Source organism: Hyla sarda, chromosome 1 (assembly GCF_029499605.1).
Source record: "Hyla sarda isolate aHylSar1 chromosome 1, aHylSar1.hap1, whole genome shotgun sequence".
Taxonomy (NCBI): domain Eukaryota; kingdom Metazoa; phylum Chordata; class Amphibia; order Anura; family Hylidae; genus Hyla; species Hyla sarda.
Window position 1 is genome coordinate 421,880,044 of NC_079189.1, and position 19,733 is coordinate 421,899,776.

At 42.4% G+C, this 19,733-nt stretch overlaps 1 protein-coding gene across 1 annotated transcript in view; it reads left to right on the top strand.

Moving 5' to 3' along the window:
• SEZ6L (seizure related 6 homolog like) overlaps nt 1-19,733 on the top strand; it is a 447,519-nt gene that overhangs the window by 355,004 nt on the left and 72,782 nt on the right. Inside the window, exon 7 of the mRNA XM_056529133.1 lies at nt 2,545-2,710. Within this exon, the coding sequence (XP_056385108.1) occupies nt 2,545-2,710 (166 nt within the window). The remainder of the gene's footprint in view (nt 1-2,544; nt 2,711-19,733) is intronic.

The following is a 19,733-nucleotide window of genomic DNA, read 5'->3' on the forward strand; positions in this document are numbered from 1 at the left end:
GGAGTATGAGCTCTTTTGCAGACAAAGCCTGAATGAATATTGAGGGTTTAAGTAGGGAGCTAAGCTAAGCTTCTCTGGATGGTTCCATAGGGTCATCCAGTGAAGCTGGACAGGGATTGCTGCGAGACAGGGAGTAAGTACTCTAACACATGCTTCTGCCTGTTCATTCTCCTGCTCAATGGGGATCTCAGCACAGATACCCTGACCATTGAAAACTTTTGACATGTCTCTGTGACATTGTCATACATTTTTTTTTACTTGCAGGTAAACTTTAAAGGAAATATGTCATCAGTATCACCCGCACTAACCTGTTGGTACAGACTTGACATTGATGATATCATATTTACAACTCCTAGTATCGTGCCTCCACTCTTTAGTAATCCATGGTTTCAGTATATACAAAAGTGGAGCTTAGTGCACAGGGGCGTTTCCAAGCCCCTGGTGCATGGTGATCTTCATACTAATGCCTCCTCCCCTGTGCTGAGCCTCTGCAGAGTGGAAATCCATTCTGCATCAGAGGTGGCTCAACACAGGGAAGGAGGCGTTACTTTAAAGATCACCATGCACCGGGGACTTGAGAACACTCCTGTACACCATATTCCAAACACTGAGGATTACCAAAGAATGGAGGCACGGAGTGAGGAGCAATAAGTATGCTTTTTATCAGTGTCACCCGCACTACACGCCTGTACCAACAGGTTAATGTTAGTGATACTGATGACAGACTCACTTTATATATCAAAGCTACCAAATGATGTGCAAATTAAAATAAAGTCTGAGTGAATTATTGGTATTTACTAGGTTTATTTAACTGCCCTACTCTTAAATGAATGTTCTCAGGTAGAATACAAGGGTTCACCCTGTTTTAATACACACACACAGACAATACACTTTATCAATAAAGCGCAACTTCAAGTCTGCAGATTATCAATCTTCATATAGCATACTGAGCAACAAAGTAACCAGTATTTTTGCAGTGTCTGTGTACACTGACCTTCTTTCAACTGTGCTAGTCATCCTTTAATGCATTATGGAATCCCCTTAAAGGGGTACTCCGCCCTTAGCCGTTACGCCCCCTCTCATAGACTTGCATTGAAGGGGCATGGCCGTGACGCCACAAGCCTCCAGCGTTGCACCCAATGTTCTAAACATATGCCGTGTGCAGCAGTGAGATCATGAGTTCTCAGGGAGGGACTCCCGCAATCAGACATCTTATCCCCAATCCTTTGGGTCAGAATACCCCTTTAAAAACTCATGTTGCAGTGTGAGCTTTATAAAGCACATCTATGAGCTCACAGAAATCACTCCAATAGCCAGTAAATGCTGTTCTAACATAGAAACATGGAGGAAAGTGGGATATGTTTATCCACAATATAAAAACTGAAAAATATAAAATAGATGCAATCCCCTACACCAGTTCTCTCCTGTTGTAACTGAGCTACACCTTGTATACTTTGAAAATATCTCCCTAATACATATGGAGACATGAAGTGCCTATACCAGTCATGTCAACTAGGTTCTAAAATGAGATACAGAATTGAAGTTATCTACCGTATTTTTCGCCGTATAAGACGAACTTTTTCTTCCCCAAAACTGAGAGGAAAAAGTTGGTGCGTCTTATACAGCGAATACACACCTATCGCGGCGGTCCCTGCGGCCATCAACGGCCGGGACCCGCGGCTAATACAGGACATCACCGATCGCGGTGATGCCCTGTATTAACCCTTCAGACGCGGCGATCAAAGCTGACCACCGCGTCTGAAGGCAGAGTGACACTAACCCGGCTGCTCAGTAGGGATGTTCGGGACCACCGTGAAATCGCTGCATCCCGAACAGCTTACAGGACACCGGGAGGGACCTTACCTGCCTCCTCGGTGTTTGCTTCGTGCCGGGATCCCCTGCATGGCCAGTGCTCTCCTTCGACGTCATCACGTCATCTCGCACGTCATCCCATAGGAGCGGCATGCGGAGCAGCATGCAGAGCGGCATGCGGAGCGGCATGCGTAGCAACGTGATGACGGCGACGTGATGACGGCGACGGAGAGCGTGGATCCCGAGGAAGAAGACATCCGGAGTGTCGGGGACACCACGGGAACATCCAGGGCAACGGTGACGAGCGGTGATGGATCCGGAGCGGCCGGGACACGTGAGTATTATCTCCTATACCAGTGGTCTTCAACCTGTAGACCTCCAGATGTTGCAAAACCACAACTCCCAGCATGCCCGGACAGCCGTTGGCTGTCCAGGCATGCTGGGAGTTGTAGTTTTGCAACATCTGGAGGTCCGCAGGTTGAAGATCACTGTTGGGTTCAGAATCTTTTTTTTCTAGATTTTGCACCTTTAAAATTGGGTGCGTCTTATATGCCGGTGCGTCCTATAGGGCGAAAAATATGGTATATCTCTTAAACTACTTCATAATGTTTTACATTGACAGTTCCAGATGCCTTGATATTTTGCTTATAGTCACCGCTAGGGGAAGTTTTGGTTTATATTATATTAGGTTTTATAGTAAAATTTGATGTACTGTATCTTTATTTTCTTTAGCTCCTTGTGGAGGAAGAGTGCAAAATGCCACAGTTGGAAGAGTTTTATCCCCAAATTTTCCAAGTAACTATAGCAACAATCTCTTTTGTGCATGGACAATAGATGCTCCAGGAGGACAGAAATTACACCTGCATTTTGAGAAGTTCATTTTGACTGAAAAAGACAGGTACACATTATTAGAATAAAAACTGTCCCTAGATTTAAAGTCCTTAAGGCTTATTTGTCATGTGTAAAGATTTTTTCTATAATGTAGATAATAACATTATACGTATATTTGTAATATACATTGGTTAAAACATGTGTATATGTTTGGATGAACAAATGCTGTCTTGTCCCTGCAGCTATTGTCTGTGTGTCTTAGTGTTGAGACAAAGTCCAGGAAGTGAGGGCAGGACATACAGGGCAACTAAACAGTAAAATTGTGACACTTTATATAGTCAACACCAGCAAGGCAAGAGCAAAAACTTTCTATTATAATGATGAAGACATTACAGTATTAATATGTTTTATGTACCTTTTTAGGAAGCATGTCTTAATGGGATATCCACTTTGGTGTATGTTCACACATACAGGATCTGCTGCATATTTTCTGTAGCTGATTTTGCTACCCATTGAAGTTAATGGGTAGCAAAATCAGCTGCAAGAAATATGCAGCAGATACTGAATGTGTGAACATACCCTTGCACAATATCTTTCTTTTTCTAGAAAGGTCTAACTATTCAGAAGGTGTCAAAATGATCAGCTACGATCTGTGGGGCAACACTGTAAGATCTGTTCCTACAGCACCACCACAGGTGATATGAAGTATTACACCGTTCCCATTTAAATCAATTAGCTGTCTGTACAGTGCAGAGATATGCCAGCTCTTCAGAGTAAGGGATATACAATTATGTATGTCCCAAATGGGGTCCTTTTCTCATTTAACTTAGAACTCCTTTATAAAGGATTTAAAAACCAGACAACCCCTCTAACAAAAATAGGTTAGAATGACATATTTGTCCATATCTGGTATAATGCTACATTGAAAAAATCCACCCAAAAAGTCTAACGTGTACACTGTTTGTTGGATCTCACTTCCTACTACTCCAATACATTTAAATCTATTAACCATTTTATTTTTTTATTTTTTATCATTGTATTGAAATACCTTTGTGCCCCAATACTTAACTGATTCAGGTATACTCTATTATATAATTTAACATAGGATGCTGTCACCTAAAGGGGGTATCCCTGGATGACCATTTATCAAATGTCCACAGGATAGGTGATAAAGTGTCTGATCAGTCCAAAGACTAGGAACCCACTAAACATGATGATAGAGGTCCCTAGTTCCCATTTTCAATGTTTGCATTTTTGTTTTTTCCTCCATACCCTTTAAAGGTGTACTCCGCCCCTAGACATCTTATCCCCTATCCAAGGATAGTGGATAAGGTGTCTGGTCGCAGGGGTCCCGCTGCTGGGGACCCCCGCAATCTCTCCTGCAGCTCCACGAGTCATCAGCTCACTAGAGCTAGATTTGCTCCGTGGCTGATGACTCACAATACAGGGAATGGCGGTTTGTGACATCATGGCTCTGTCCCCTTATGACGTGCCCCCTTAATAATAGTCTATGGGAGGGGATGTGACTGTTAGCATGCCCCCTCCCATAGACTTGCATTAAGGGGGCAGGGTGTGATGTCATGAGGGGGCAGAGCCATGATGTAATGAACCACCAGCCCCTGTCATCAGCCACGGAGCAAACTTAGCTCTGTTAAGCTGATGACTTGGGGGGCTGCAGGAGAGATCGTGGGGGTCCCCAGCAGCGGGACCTCTGCGATCAGACATCTTATCCCCCGGAGTACCCCTTTAACCCCTTCACGACGAGCGACGTACATGTACAGCGCTGCAAAGTGTCACTTGGCGCGCGGCGACGTACATGTACGTCGCGGGGTTCCGGGAGCGCCGCGTCACCGGTAGCGGTGATCGGACCAGGATGACTGCTGTTATCTAACAGCAGGCATCCCGGCACATCGCCGAGGGGGGTCCTGAGACCCCCCCATGACCGCGATGCGCGCAAATCGCAGGTCAATTCAGACCTGCGATCTGCGCGATTCCGGGTCATACAGGTCACTGGTGACCCGGTGACCCGGAAAATAAGAGGGATCGGGGGTGTCCGAGACACCCTCGATCCCCCTAAAGGGATAGGAGTTTGGTGGCAGGGGTGCCACCCCTCCTATCCCTGCTATTGGTCGGCCGAGCGACCGACCGATAGCAGACCGGGGGAGGGGGGGTTAAAGTTCGGTTCCCCCGCTTTGCCCACCTGTCGGTGTCCGGGCAAAACGGGGGAACCGTCCAAGGAAGGTCGGCACCGAAGGTCCCTACCTGGATCCCGGATCCCCGTTCGCGATCCTCCCCCACGTGCGGCGGCGGCGGCAGCAATACTTCCGGGTTCTGCTAGGTGAGTTGTTGCCTAGCAACATCCGGAGGGCCACAGTTTACAGTGGTCTCTAAACCGTGGCCCTCCAGATGTTGCAAAACTACAACTCCCAGCATGCCCAGACAGCTGTTTGCTGTGTGGGCATGCTGGGACTTGTAGTTTTGCAATATTTAGAGGGGTTCAGGTTGTAGATCACTAAGTGGTCTCAAACTGTAGCCCTCCAGATGTTGCAAAACTACAACTCTCAGCATGCCCAGACAGCAGTTTGCTGTCTGGACATGCTGCGAGTTGTAGTTTTGCAACATCTGGAGGGCCACAGTTTTGAGACCACTGGACAGTGATTTACAACTTGAACCCCTCTAAATCTTGCAAAACTACAACTCCCAGCATTCAGGAACAGCATAAGGCTGTCTTGGCATGCTGGGAGTTGTACTTGCGTGCCTCCAGCCATTGCATAACTACATCTCCCAGCATGCCCTTCCGCAATCAGTACATGCTGGGAGTTGTAGTTTTGCAACAGCTGGAGGCACACTGGTTGGAAAATACTGAGTTAGGTCATAGAACCTAACTCAAGGTTTTCCAGCCAGTGTGCCTCCAGCTGTTGCAAAACTACAACTCCCAGCATGCATGGTCTGTCAGTGCATGCTGGGAGTTGTAGTTTTGACCCCCCTCCCATATGAATGTACAGGCTACATTCACACTGGCAGCAGATTACAGTGAGTTCCCCGCTACAAATTTGAGCTGCGGGAAATTTTTTGCCGCAGCTCAAACTCCTAGCGGGAGACTCAGTGTAATCCGCCGCCAGTGTGAATGTAACCTAAAAACACTACACTACACTAACATAAAATAAAGAGTAAAACACTACATATACACATGTACACTGCCCCCCCCACCCCCCTTCCCCAATAAAAATTAAAAACGTATTGTATGGCAGTGTTTCTAAGATGGAGCCTCCAGCTGTTGCAAAACAAAAACTCCCATCATTTCTGGACAGCAATTGACTGTCCAAGCATGCTGGGAGTTTAGCAACAGCTGGAGGCACCCTGTTTGGGAATCACTGGCATAGAATATCCCTATGTCCACCCCTATGCAAGTCCCTAATTTAGGCCTCAAATGCGCATGGCGCTCTCTCACTTTGGAGCCCTGTCGTATTTCAAGGCAACATAATAGGGTCACATATGGGGTATCGCCGTACTCGGGAGAAATTGCCTAACAAATTTTGGGGGGCTTTTTCTCCTTTACCCCTTATGAAAAGGAACAGTTGGGGTCTACACCAGCATGTTAGTGTAAAAAAATAATTTTTACACTAACATGCTGGTGTTGCCCTATACTTTTCATTTTCACAAGAGGTAAAAGGGAAAAACGCCCCCCAAAATTTGTAATGCAATTTCTCCCGAGTACAAAGATACCCCATATGTGGGCGCAAAGTGCTCTGGGGGCGCACAACAAGGCCCAGAAGGGAGAGTGCGCCATGTACATTTGAGGTGATTTCCACAGGGGTGGCTGATTGTTACAGCGGTTCTGACAAACGCAAAAAAAAAAAAACACACCCACATGTGACCCCATTTTGGAAACTACACCCCTCACGGAATGTAATAAGGGGTGCAGCGAGAATTTACACCCCACAGGTGTCTGACAGATCTTTGGAACAGTGGTCCGTGAAAATGAAAAATTTTGCACAGCCCACTGTTCCAAAGATCTGTCAGACACCAGTGGGGGTAAATGCTCACTGTACCCCTCATTACATTCTGTGAGGGGTCTAGTTTCCAAAATGGTATGCCATATGTGGGTTATTTTACTGTTCTGGCACCATAGGGGCTTCCTAAATGCGACATGCCCCCCGAGCAAAATTTGCTCTCAAAAAGCCAAATATGACGCCTTCTCTTCTGAGCATTGTAGTTCGCTCGCAGTGCACTTCAGGTCCACTTATGGGGTACCTCCATACTCATAAGAGATGGGGTTACAAATTTTGGGGGGTCTTTTCTGCTATTAACCCTTTAAAAAATGTGAAATTTGGGGGAAAACCAACATTTTAGTGAAATTTTTTTTTTTTTTTTTTTACATATGCAAAAGTCGTGAAACATCTGTGGTGTATTAAGGCTCACTTTATTCCTTGTTATGTTCCTCAAGGGGTCTAGTTTCCAAAATGGTAAGCCATGTGTTTTTTGTTTTTTTTTGCTGTTCTGGCACCATAGGGGCTTCCTAAATGCGACATGCCCCCCAAAAACCATTTCAGAAAAACGTACTCTCTAAAATCCCTTTGTCGCTCCTTCGCTTCTGAGCCCTCTACTGCGCCCGCCGAACACTTTACATAGACATATGAGGTGTGTCCTTACTCGAGAGAAATTGGGCTACAAATATAAGTATACATTTTCTCCTTTTACCCCTTGTAAAAATTGGGTCTACAAGAACATGCGAGTGTAAAAAATGAAGATTTTGAATTTTCTCTTTCACTTTGCTGCTTTTCGTGTGAAACACCTAAAGGGTTAAAACATTTACTGAATGTCATTTTGAATACTTTGGGGGGTGCAGTTTTTATAATGGGGTCATTTATGGGGTATTTCTAATATGAAGACCCTTCAAATCCACTTCAAACCTGAACTGGTCCCTGAAAAATTGCGAGTTTGAAAATTTTGTGAAAAATTGGAAAATTGCTGCTGAACTTTGAAGCCCTCTGGTGTCTTCCAAAAGTAAAAACTCGTCAATTTTATGATGCAATCATAAAGTAGACATATTGTATATGTGAATCCAAAAAAAAATTATTTGGAATATCCATTTTCCTTACAAGCAGAGAGCTTCAAAGTTAGAAAAATGCAAAATTTACATTTTTTCATCAAATTTTGGGATTTTTCACCAAGAAAGGATGCAAGTTTCCACAAAAATTTACCACTATGTTAAAGTAGAATATGTCACGAAAAAACAATCTCAGAATGATAACTAAAAGCATTCCAGAGTTATTAATGTTTAAAGTGACAGTGGTCAGATTTGCAAAAAAGAGCTTCGTCCTAGAGGTGAAAATGGGCTCCGTCCTTAAGGGGTTAAGAGCTATAATTCTTTTATTTTTTCCATCCACAGACCCATATGGGGGGCTTGTTCTTTGCACATACAGTTGTACTTCACAATGACACCTTTCATTTTACCATAAAATGTACTGTGTGGCAAAAAAAAAATTTGTGTGGGGAAATTGGAAGAAAGACGCAATTTAACAACTTTTTTTTGAGGGGGGGGGGGGGGTCATATTTACACAGTGCACTTTACAATAACATTGCCATACAATTAAAACAATACCCATGTTTACATGCTTTTCTTTAATTGTACTACTTTTAAAATGTCAAACTTTTTTGCGCCATGATCTGTAGTTTTTATCGGTACCATTCTTGTTCTTAATGGAACTTTTTGATCACTGTTTTTTCATTTTTTTTCTGACATATGATGTGACAAATAATTAGCAATACAGACCTCCAGCTACCAATTTGCACTCACCTGACCCCCACAATCACACTGCGGGGTTCTGATGAGCCCGCTGAACCCACCTCCATTTTGCCTATAGATGTCGTGATTGCCATTGATCACAAAATCAATATGATTAAGGGCAGAATTTAGTGTGGTCTCTGAGGTCCACCTTTAGAAGTGAGTCTCACCCGCTATGAAGTGAGCGCAGCTCCTGCAGTTGCTTCAAAGCTTTGCCGTAAATGTACGCCGCTGAGCGCAAAGCTTATGGCATTTGTCCTTAAGGGGTTAAAACGAACAGCGAACAATCCTTTTTTTTGGGATACAGAAATCACTGATGATCAATCTGCTGGATTTACAGATTTTTCTCAACCTGCCCCTTTCTGCTCAATTAAAGCTGATTATGAATCTTACTATATAAACAATATATGTCTATTGTTGTAGATTGTGTTGGTATTCAGCCTATATAAAATATAACACATACTATACATCTATATTTTGTATAGTTTCCCATTTTTCAAGCTGTTTAGGAATCAATCACGGTATATTATTTTCTAGATGAAAATGCTAATTTTGTTCAGAAACTAAGGAAAGTAAAACTCACGCAGAGTTGTAGTTGTAGATTTCAAAATGAGATCAACTTAATTTTAGTGGTTTCAGCCTTCAGGGGTTTAGCTGTGACAGGAAACTGGGAAAATATGTCATATGCCTTAAGTCAGATTAGAAAAATACATTTTATTTCACAGCAAAATGAGGAACATACAGAACGAATATTAGAGTTTAGTTATGTTTTAATAATCTAACATCTACATTGTTAATTCTTTATTTATAAGAAAAGGTGAACCCCTGAGGATAAAGAGCAGCAGCAGCAGTAATACAAAATGAATACCAAATAACATGATCTGGTACCTATAGTATAAATCAAGTGGAATAGTAGGAAACTAACAGCATGTAATATATCAGAAGGAATGCCAAATTTATTGAATTTTTTTGGACCAACTTTATACTAAAAATAAACAATAAATAGTAGTAATATAAATCAATTGTTATAAAACAGATATGAACAGACTAAGAGGAGCATTTACAGCAAAATGATGATAGTTACAATAAAAATAACCTATATACTTTCCTCCTGGTAAAAAAAAAAACAGTTGTCAAAAACATTGCATAAAAGTCCCTTATATTTTACTGACTGAACTTATGGCTAGTTAAAGGGGTTGGCCACTCTCTGGAAGTTTAAAAATAAACACACAAAAAAACATATACAGTGACCCCTCGACCTACGATGGCCCCGACATACGATCATTTCAAGATACGATGGCCTCGCAGAGGTGATCGCATGTTGAAAGCAGCATCAACATATGATGCTTTTGTATGTCGGGGCCATCGCATAAACGGCCAGCGTAGACTGCTTCAGCTGCCACCGGATAGCCGTTTACGGTGCCCCGTGTGGTCCGCTGACGATCACTTACCTGTCCTCGGGGATCCGGCACGTCCTCTTCGGGATCCCCTGCATCGTCGGTGCTCTTCATCATTGTCATCACGTCGCTGCGCACGCCGTCCCGTCATCCAATGGGAGCGGCGTGCGTAGCGACGTGATGGCGGCGACGGAGAGCGAGGATGCCGGGGACACCCCGGGCACGCGGCGACAGTGATGGAAGGCGACATCCAGGGCAGTGGTGACCAGCGGTGATGGTCCGGAGCGGCGGGGACACGTGAGTACAACCTCCAATACCAGTGGTCTTCAACCTGCGGATCTCCAGATGTTGCAAAACTACAACTCCCAGCATTTCTGGACAGCCGTTGGCCAACGGCTGTCCGGGCACGCTGGGTGTTGTAGTTGCCCTATACTTTACATTGCACGGATCCCTCAACATATGATGGTTTCAACAAACGATGGTCCATTTGGAACGGATTACCATCGTATGTTGAGGGACCACTGTAAATGTTTACAATAGTTGATATACTGTTAGATTACTTCTGCCTCAATATGTAGATTTGTAAAGCTCTGCCCCCTCAATCCCTGGCACATATGGGCCATCCATGTGTCAATAAAAGAAATAGTGGCCAAACCTTTACTAGGTACTATTCTGGAATAAGTTAATAATGTGGACTTTCTGACCATGTAGGCCAGACTCCCTAATTGACAGGCCAGATGCATACACAGCCCTCATGTGCCTATGGTGCATCAACCAGCGGGATGCAGATTCACATAGCGCAGCTGTCTTCCCCAGAAGAATGCTTGGAAATAGGATTCCCTGGAGGAGATAGTGGAGCAAGAAATGCACATTTGCTATGCTGAACCTAATGAAGGCTGTAGGCTATGGCTGCACACGATTTTGATTGCTCAACAATCAAGACTCCCAATAGGACATTGCATTGAAATAAATGAAAAGAAGAGAAGGGAGCTCAACCTACTATCCACACAGTAATAAAGAGGGGGTGCTACTAGTGTATCCAAAAGTTACATGCACAACAACAAAAAAGAAGAAACACTAAACAGCAGTGCACATGCTGGGAAATACATAAATCTGTCAATCTTTATTAGCCAAATAACACACATTAACATAAGGAATAAAAAGAAAATAAAAACACGAAAAATGCTCAAAGTTGACTTGCATCCTAAAGAACATGGCTTTGCAATTTAGATTCCATTCACCATCTTTTTCTATTTCTAAATCCCAACAATTCCATCTTTAAAGGGGTACACCACTGGAAAAAAAAATTTTTTAAATCAACTGGTGCCAGAAAGTTAAACAGATTTGTAAATTATTAACCAGTAGAAAAAAACGTGCATTGGAGCACTCACCTCAGACGCTAGGTATGTGGTGCAGAAAAAACGCCTTTATTTTCGTTTTCAAAGCTGTATACACTTGCAGGGAGGGGGAGAGATGGTACACAAGCGGGTGGACTGTACCGGTGGGTGACGGTCCGTTATCGTGCCTTAGCGCTTTGTCAGGCCCCTTCCGGTAGGTGTGTTCCAGACAGGTAAGTACAGCAAGACAGGGGAGGGGTCACAATACCACACCAATAAGAACAAAGTGCAAAAATTAACTATGTGAGTACCAGTGACAACCAAACACAAAAAATACATCTTTAAAATTATCCACATGGCCTCTTTATTCATTAAAATTTTTGTTTTTACCTCCGTATGCCTGTTCTACTCTTTCCACTCCAATGAACCTTAGAGCATTAGGGTCTCCATTATGGACATCTAACATATGTTCTATGAAGCGGGTTGATCCCTTCTTTGTTTTCATAGAATATATATGTTCCCTAACCCTGTGGAACAAGGGGTGAATTGTCTTCCCTATATAAAAATAACCACAATTGCACATTAGGGTGTAAACTACATGGTCTGTCCTACACGAAATATATTTTTTTATATTGATGTTTACATCTCCCAATTTTATTATTTTAATATCTATACTATATTTACAATATATTTACATATATTTACTATATTTACAATATATAGGGACTCACCAGAAATTCCAGGAGTTCGTTTCATATTTGAACGAGGTCAATGACGTCAATATGAAATTTACATATAATTTTGGAGGCGACTCTATGGAATTCCAGGATATTAAAATCAAAGTCACAGATAATCTAATAGTGACCTCAAGCTACCGTAAGGCTATTTCTAAGAATGCTCTATTGCATTATGAATCTTCCCACCCTACTCAAGTTAGGGATAGTATCCCATAAAGACAGATGGTCTTTAAAACGAATTAATAATACAGAACAAAAATTTTAGGAGCAAGCAACAGATTTAATTTCTAGATTGAGGGACAGAGGTTATCCTAAACAAATATGTAACCAGGCAACAAAGAAGATTAATAAGATCCCGAGAAAAGAACTATTTAAAAGTCAAAAGAAAAAAGAAAATGTGGAACATGCGGTTTTTTCATTCAAGAATAGTAATCTGAATAACGCCTTAAGGAAAGCAATATTAAATCACTGGCACATTTTGCAAGCAGATGACGATTTGAATTCAGTGACAAGGAATCCCCCAATGATCACATTTAGAAAAAAATGTAACTATACATGATTATATAAAAAAAAATGTACCAAAAGTGCAACAATTAAAAAAGATTGGTTTAAAGATACGAGACCTTTAGGGAATTTCAAATGCGGTATGTGTCCTTATTGTAACGGACCATGTAGTTTACACCCTAATATGCAATTGCGGTTATTTTTATATAGGGAAGACAATTCGCCCCTCGCTCCACAGGGTTAGGGAACATATATATTCTATGAAAACAAAGAAGGGATTTATCAGCTTCATAGAACATATGATAGATGTCCATAATGGAGACCCTAATGCTCTAAGGTTCATTGGATTGGAAAGAGTAGAACAGGCATACGGAGGTAAAAATAAAAATCAAATTTTAATGAATAAAGAGGCCAGGTGGATAATCCGATGTAATGCAACGGGACCCCTGGGCCTGAATGATTGCAACAAATTAAGTGCATTATTACAAAACATTTCCCCCATATGCCTTTTCTGCCTACATCATGCTGCCACATGTTCAGACTTGGTTTTAAAGATGTACTTTTTGTGTTTGGTTGTCACTGGTACTCACATAGTTAATTTTTGCACTTTGTTCTTATTGGTGTGGTATTGTGACCCCCTCCCCCCGTCTTTCTGTACTTACCTGTCTGGAACACACCTACCGGAAGGGGCCTGACGAAGCGCTAAGGCGCGATAACGGACCGTCGCCCACCGGTACAGTCCACCCGCTTGTATACAATCTCTCCCCCTCCCTGCAAGTGTATACAGCTTTGAAAATGAAAATAAAGGTGTTTTTTCTGCACCACATACCTAGCGTCTGAGGTGAGAGCTCCAATGCACGTTTTTTTCTACTGGTTAATGATTGAACTCTGCATACATTGTGAAGCACACCTGATGCTGTAGTGAAGTGTGGCACGGCTGGAGTGTCATCTGCTTGCCAGCAGGTGAACGACTGTATACGGGAGTGAAATCGGACGGTGCCAGGGTAATCCTTTTCCCAGTGTGATAGATTTGTAAATTACTTCTATTTAAAAATCTTAATCCTTCCAGTACTTATCAGCTGCTGTATACTACAGAGGAAGTTATTTTCTTTTTGAATTTCCTTTCTGCTCCAGAGTACTCCTTTGAAGGGGTACTCCGGTGCTTAGACATCTTACCCCCTATCCAAATGATTGGGGATAAGATGCCTGATCGCGGGGGTCCCGCCGCTGGGGACCCCCGTGATCTTGCACACAACACCCCAGTTAAAATCAGTCCCCGGAGCATGTTCGCTCCGGGTCTGATTACTGGCGACCACGGGGCAGGCGGCGTGTGACGTCACGCCTCCGCCCCCGTGTGATGTCACACTTCGCCCCTCAATGCAAGCCTATGGGAGGGGGCGTGACTGCTTTGAAGACATTAGAGGGCTTCAATGTCTAGCAGTTATTTTCCAAATTTTCTTGAAAAATTCAAAATCTAAATTTTTCAGCGGCCAGTTGAGTTTGAGGTTGATTTGAGAGGTCTTTCTGTGATAAATGACTAAATGACCCCATTATAGAAACTGCACCCCTCAAAGTATTCAAAATGGCATACAGAAAGTTTGTTAACCCTTTAGGTGTTCCATAGGAATAGCAGCAAATTGGAAGAGAAAACCCAAAATCTAAATTTTTTGCAGTAACATGTTTTTTTTTTTACAAGGGGTATAAGGAGAAAAAGCCCCCCAAAATTTGTAATCCAATGGAAACCTCATATGTGGATGTAAAGCACTCTGTGGGTGCACTACAGGGCTCTGAAGGGAAGGAGCAATTTTGGGATTTTCAAGAGAGAATTTTGCTGAAATGGTTTTTGGGGGGCATGTGGCATTTAGGAAGCCCCCATATATCCATAACAGCAAAAAAAACACCCCACATGGCACACTATTTGGGAAACTACACTCCTCAAGGAACGTAACAAGGGGTACAGTGCGCCTTAACACCCCACAGGTGTTTGACACATTTTCATTAAAATTCGACATAAAAATGCTAAAATGCTTGTGTTACCCTAAATGTTTCATTTTCACAAGGGGTAATAGGATAAAAGCCCCCCAAAATTTTTAACTCCTTTCTTTCTTCTGAGTATGAAAATACTACATATGTGGTTGTAAAGTGCTCTTTGGGTGCACAACAGGGCGCATAAGAGAAGGCGTGCCATTGGGCTTTTGGAGAGAGGATTTTGGTTGGAATTCAAGTCTGGGGCCATGTGCATTTACAAAGCCCCCATGGTGTCAGAACAGTGAACCCCCCACATGTAACCCCATTTTGGAAATGACACCCCGCACCGAATGTAATAAGGGTTGCAGTGAGCATTTACACCCTACTGGCGTTTGACAGATTTTTGGAACAGTGGGCTGTCGGTAGTACAACTATAGCAGCTGTGCCTGCTGAAACGCGTCACTCCTTGGTTCGTGCATGCTGTGTTACATGTTCCTGTTGATGATAATCTAATAAAAAGCAGCGTTCTTATTCCGTGGTTGTGGTGCTGGATATTCCTTGTGCTTGGTTGTTCCATGCATGCAGTCCCCTCGCATCCATGCACACACGACGGATTGGTGAGCTGGATGCTTCACCGTTTGATTTCCTACAGAGAAAATTGTATGGTTCTTTCCAGTCTGAACACAGTGCTCTCTGCTGACACCTCTATCCATGTCAGGAACTGTCCAGAGCAGGAACAACTCATAGCAAACCTCTGGACAGTTCCTGACATGGACAGAGGTGTCAGCAGAGAGCACTGTGGTCAGACAGAAAATAATTATACAGCTTCCTCTGAAGTATACAGCAGCTGATAAGTACTGGAAGGATTAAGGTTTTTAAATAGAAGTAATTGACAAATCTGTTTAACTTTCTGCCACCAGTTGATTAGAATTTTTTTTTTCCACCGGAGAACCCCTTTATAGGGGTACTCCGATGCCCGAGCATTCGGAACAGTTTGATCCGAACACTTGGAGCAAGCTGTGGGATCATGACGTCAGGGCCAAGCCACTCATGACATCACGTCATGCCCCTTAATGCAAGTCTATGGGAGGGGGCGGCCACCGCGCCCCTTTCCATAGACTTTCATTGAGGGGGCATGGGGTGACATTGCAGGGGGTGTGATGTCACGACCTTGCGGCCTGCACCCAGCATTCTAAATGAATTCCGGGTGCTGCACAGATACTGCGGGGGGTCCCAGCAGTGGGACACCCGCGATTAGACATTTTATCCCCTATACTTTGGATAGGGGATACGATGTCTAGGGCCGGAGTACACATTTAAGGACACAGAGAATTTTATTTTTGCATTTTAGTTTTTTCCTCCACTTTTCTATTTCCATCCACAGACCCATATGCGGGCTTATTTTTTGTGTGACCAATTATACTTTGTAATGACACCTTTTATTTTACCATAATATGTATGGCAAAATAAAAATATTATTTGTGTGAGGAGATTGAAAAGAAAAACACATTTTTGCTAATTTTGGAAGGTTTTGTTACACGCTGTACACTTTATGGTAAAAATTACATGTTTTCTTTATTCTTTGGATTAATACGATTAAAATTATACCCATGGTTAGATACTTTTCTATTAGTGTATTGCTTTTAAAAACAAACATTTTTTTTATTTTTCACATTTTTCCGTATAGGGGGCTTTATGAGGGCTCATTTTTTGAACCGTGATCTGCAGTTTTTATCGGTAACACTTTTGCGTATGTGACTTTTTATTAGTTTTCTATAATATTTTTTAATACGATGTGACAAAAAGGCAGTAATTATGTCCTTTTAAAAAAAAAATGTTTTTGCCTTTACACCATTCACCGTACTGGATCACTATCAATACCTATCAATGATCAATGATAGTTAGGACATTTACGCATGTGGCAATACCAAATATGTTTATTCCAATTTTTTTTTAATTTTTTTTCGGCATAAAATGGGAAAAAGAGGCCATTTAATTGTTTATGGGAGGGGTGTGGTTCAACTTTTTTTTTCTTACTTTTTTTACACTTTTTATGTCCCCACTGGGGACTATTTTTTGCAATCTTTAGATTGCAGATACTGACCAGTGCTATGCATATGCATAGCACTGATCAGTGTTATCGGCGATCTACTTCTCTGGTCTGCTGGAAAGCAGACCAGAGAAAAAGACGCTGGGAGGATGGAGGCAGGAGAGGGGACTCCCGTCCACTAGAGATGGGCGAACTTACAGTAAATTCGATTCCTCACGAACTTCTCGGCTCGGCAGTTGATGACTTATCCTGCATAAATTAGTTCAGCTTTCCGGTGCTCCGGTGGGCTGGAAAAGGTGGATACATTCCTAAGAAAGAGTCTCCTAGGACTGTATCCACCTTTTCCAGCACACGGGAGCACCTGAAAGCTGAACTAATTCATGCAGGATAAGTCATCAACTGCCGAGCCGAGAAGTTCGTGACGAATCGAATTTACTGTAAGTTCGCCCATCTCTACCGTCCACCATCATGAATGATCTGATCCCCGCGGCAGTTCTGCAGGCGATCCGATCATCCATTCAAAGTGCTGCATTGCCACAAATGCCACGATCAGTACTGATCACAGCAACTGAGGGGTTGATAGTGAACAACATGATCGCTGATGTCCGCCACTACTGGTGCTCGCATCATGTAAAGGACATAAATGTTCATCCTGGTACTTTAAGTACCAGGACACCAGGATGTACAAGTATGTCCTATGTTGTTAAGGGGTTAAAGAGGTACTCCTCTGGAAAACATAGTTTTTTTTTTGGTTTTTTTTATCAACTTGGCCAGAAAGTTACAGATTTGTAAAATACTTCTATTTAAAAATCTTAATCCTTCCAGTACTTATCAGCTGCTTTATGCCCCACAGGAAGTTGTGTAGTTCTTTTCTGTCTGACCCCAGTGCTCTCTTCTAACACCTCTGTCCATTTCAGAAACTGTCCATAACAGGACAGGTTTGCTATGGGGATTTTCTCCTGCTCTAGACAGTTTCTGACATGGACAGAGGTGTCAGCAGAGAGCATTGTGGTCAGACAGAAAAGAAATTCAAAAAGAATATAACTTCCTGTGGATCATACAGTACCTGATAAGTACCGAAAAGATAGAGATTTACAAATCTGTCTAACTTTCTGACACCAGTTGATATAAAAAAAATGTTTTCCAGTGGAGTACCCCTTTAATAGACCACATTATTAGAGTAAAACATTATTTTAATGCAGTTTTTTTTGTTTGTTTTTTACTCTGTGTGAACTCAGCCTTGAAATAAATTTTCAAAAAGTTTTTATAGGAATCTAGAAATGGATATGTTTGAGCTTGAGTTGAAATAATTAGAAGAAAGCGTAAATAGTGTAAACTTCCTGAGTAGCTTTAGATTACTGTATCCATACAATGACAGTAATATATTCAGGATTTAGATATTCCTTTAATCTCACTCCCGTATGCAGCCCTGCTCTCTGCTCCTGACATTGTAGGCGTCTAATTGAGTTAGCCTGTTTACATAGCGCAGTTTGTCAAGAATCAATAGTCATTACTGAGCATCACCAAACAAAGGCAGGTCTAAGAGACATACTATGGGCTCCAGATCCTAAGGCAATAAATAACAGTATATTCTGTGGCTAATCATTTTCATTCACTTTCATTGAGATTTATTCAACATATAACAATGCTTTATTTATTTTCTAATAAGCATAATGCCAGTGTAAATACAGTGAAATCCCTTAACATTTATTTGCAAATTAAAAAAGTATATATTCAGAAAAACAGACCCATAATAAATTTTGATTCTTAATCACTTAGGTGACACAGTTCATAGAGATGAGCGAATCGGACAAAGTCAAATTCATTCCGAGTTTCATGGAAAATTAGATTCGGACCAAATCCGGACTTCGAGTTGATTCAAAATAACAAATTTCTTCATTAGCGACACCCCTGCGATCGTACTGTATAATGTATAGATGCGAGCGGCTTTCTCCAGCGCTTGCATCTCTGCAATAGAAAGGACGATCGCAGTGGGTGTCAGGAGTGACACCTGCTATGATCTGTCCTTAACTGCAGGTACTACTGATCCCAACATGGAGCACACTCTGCTCCATGCTGGGAGCTGTAGTACCTGCATTAATAGACAGATCACAGCGGGTGTCACTTTTGACACCCGATGCGATCATCCTGTATAATGTATAGATGCGGGCTACCGGCCACTCTTGTCTGGTCCCACTGTAGGATGAGTATATGCCATGTATATTCTATGACAGTGGGGCAAGGAAAGGTTGTATTTCCATAGTTAACCCTGGAGAAACCGCAACCTGTAGCCTAATTAATGAGGTAGCAGAGGGGGGAAGTCTGTTTAAAAGGAAGTCAGACAGGATAGTTGGTGCTCTCCCCAGAAGACAGCAAGGTGGCTCTAGGGGGGAGGCAGGGGTCCTGGTGAGGAACACATAGCCCAAGCTGTGAGTGGCCCCAACAGTGAAGTGTGGACAAGACACACAGCAAGAGGTTGCAAACGCTGTGTGTGAACAGTGAGTAGAAGGTTGCAGGAGGCATAAGTTTAACTGGCTGGGAAAAGCCCACCAGTGGATAGTCAGGGCATGCTGGATTGTTTAGTTAGTGACTAGACAGTCTAGGGCTTTTTTTGTTCCTGTCTTATGTTTTTCATTTATCCTGCAACCTGTCCAATAAAGCTGGCGAGGGGCTGGAATTGCATAAAGTACTGTTGTTTGCCTGCTGATTGAAGTGGAAACGTGTCCTGTGGTGGTGTCAAGGACGATCCCAGAGCTATCCCCAGGGAGAACTCCTTACAATACCTATTATTCATATTTCCCACAGAGAGCTGTGAGTGGCTGGAACCATCTGGCCAATCACAGCTCTCTGCGGGAAATATGAATTAGTGATGTGAATTCTATTCACATCACTGGCCGTCTGAAGTATTGTGCAGTGATGCGAGCGCAGGAGAAAGCCGCTCCATCTCTGCAATGGAAATGACAATCGCATTGGGTGTCAGGAGTTAATTAATTAATTACAATGACATCGTCCTTCACAATTATATTACATACATACATAAATTATCATCCCGGCCATCTGCCTCCGCAAATTACAATTTGAAGTATCTTTGATTTCTGATAGAAGACCTCTGTAAATGTATGGATTTTTGGTAAATTAGGGAAATTCAACCTTTTTTTGCCTACTGTATTATATATATTACTGATGTCCCTGTCCTCGTCTCGTCTCTGACCCCCCACAATTATTCATGTCAGCACATCTAAATGCCCCCAAAAAATAAAATACAATAAATGGGGCTAAAAAAGTAAAGTGAAAAAAAATAAATTATGA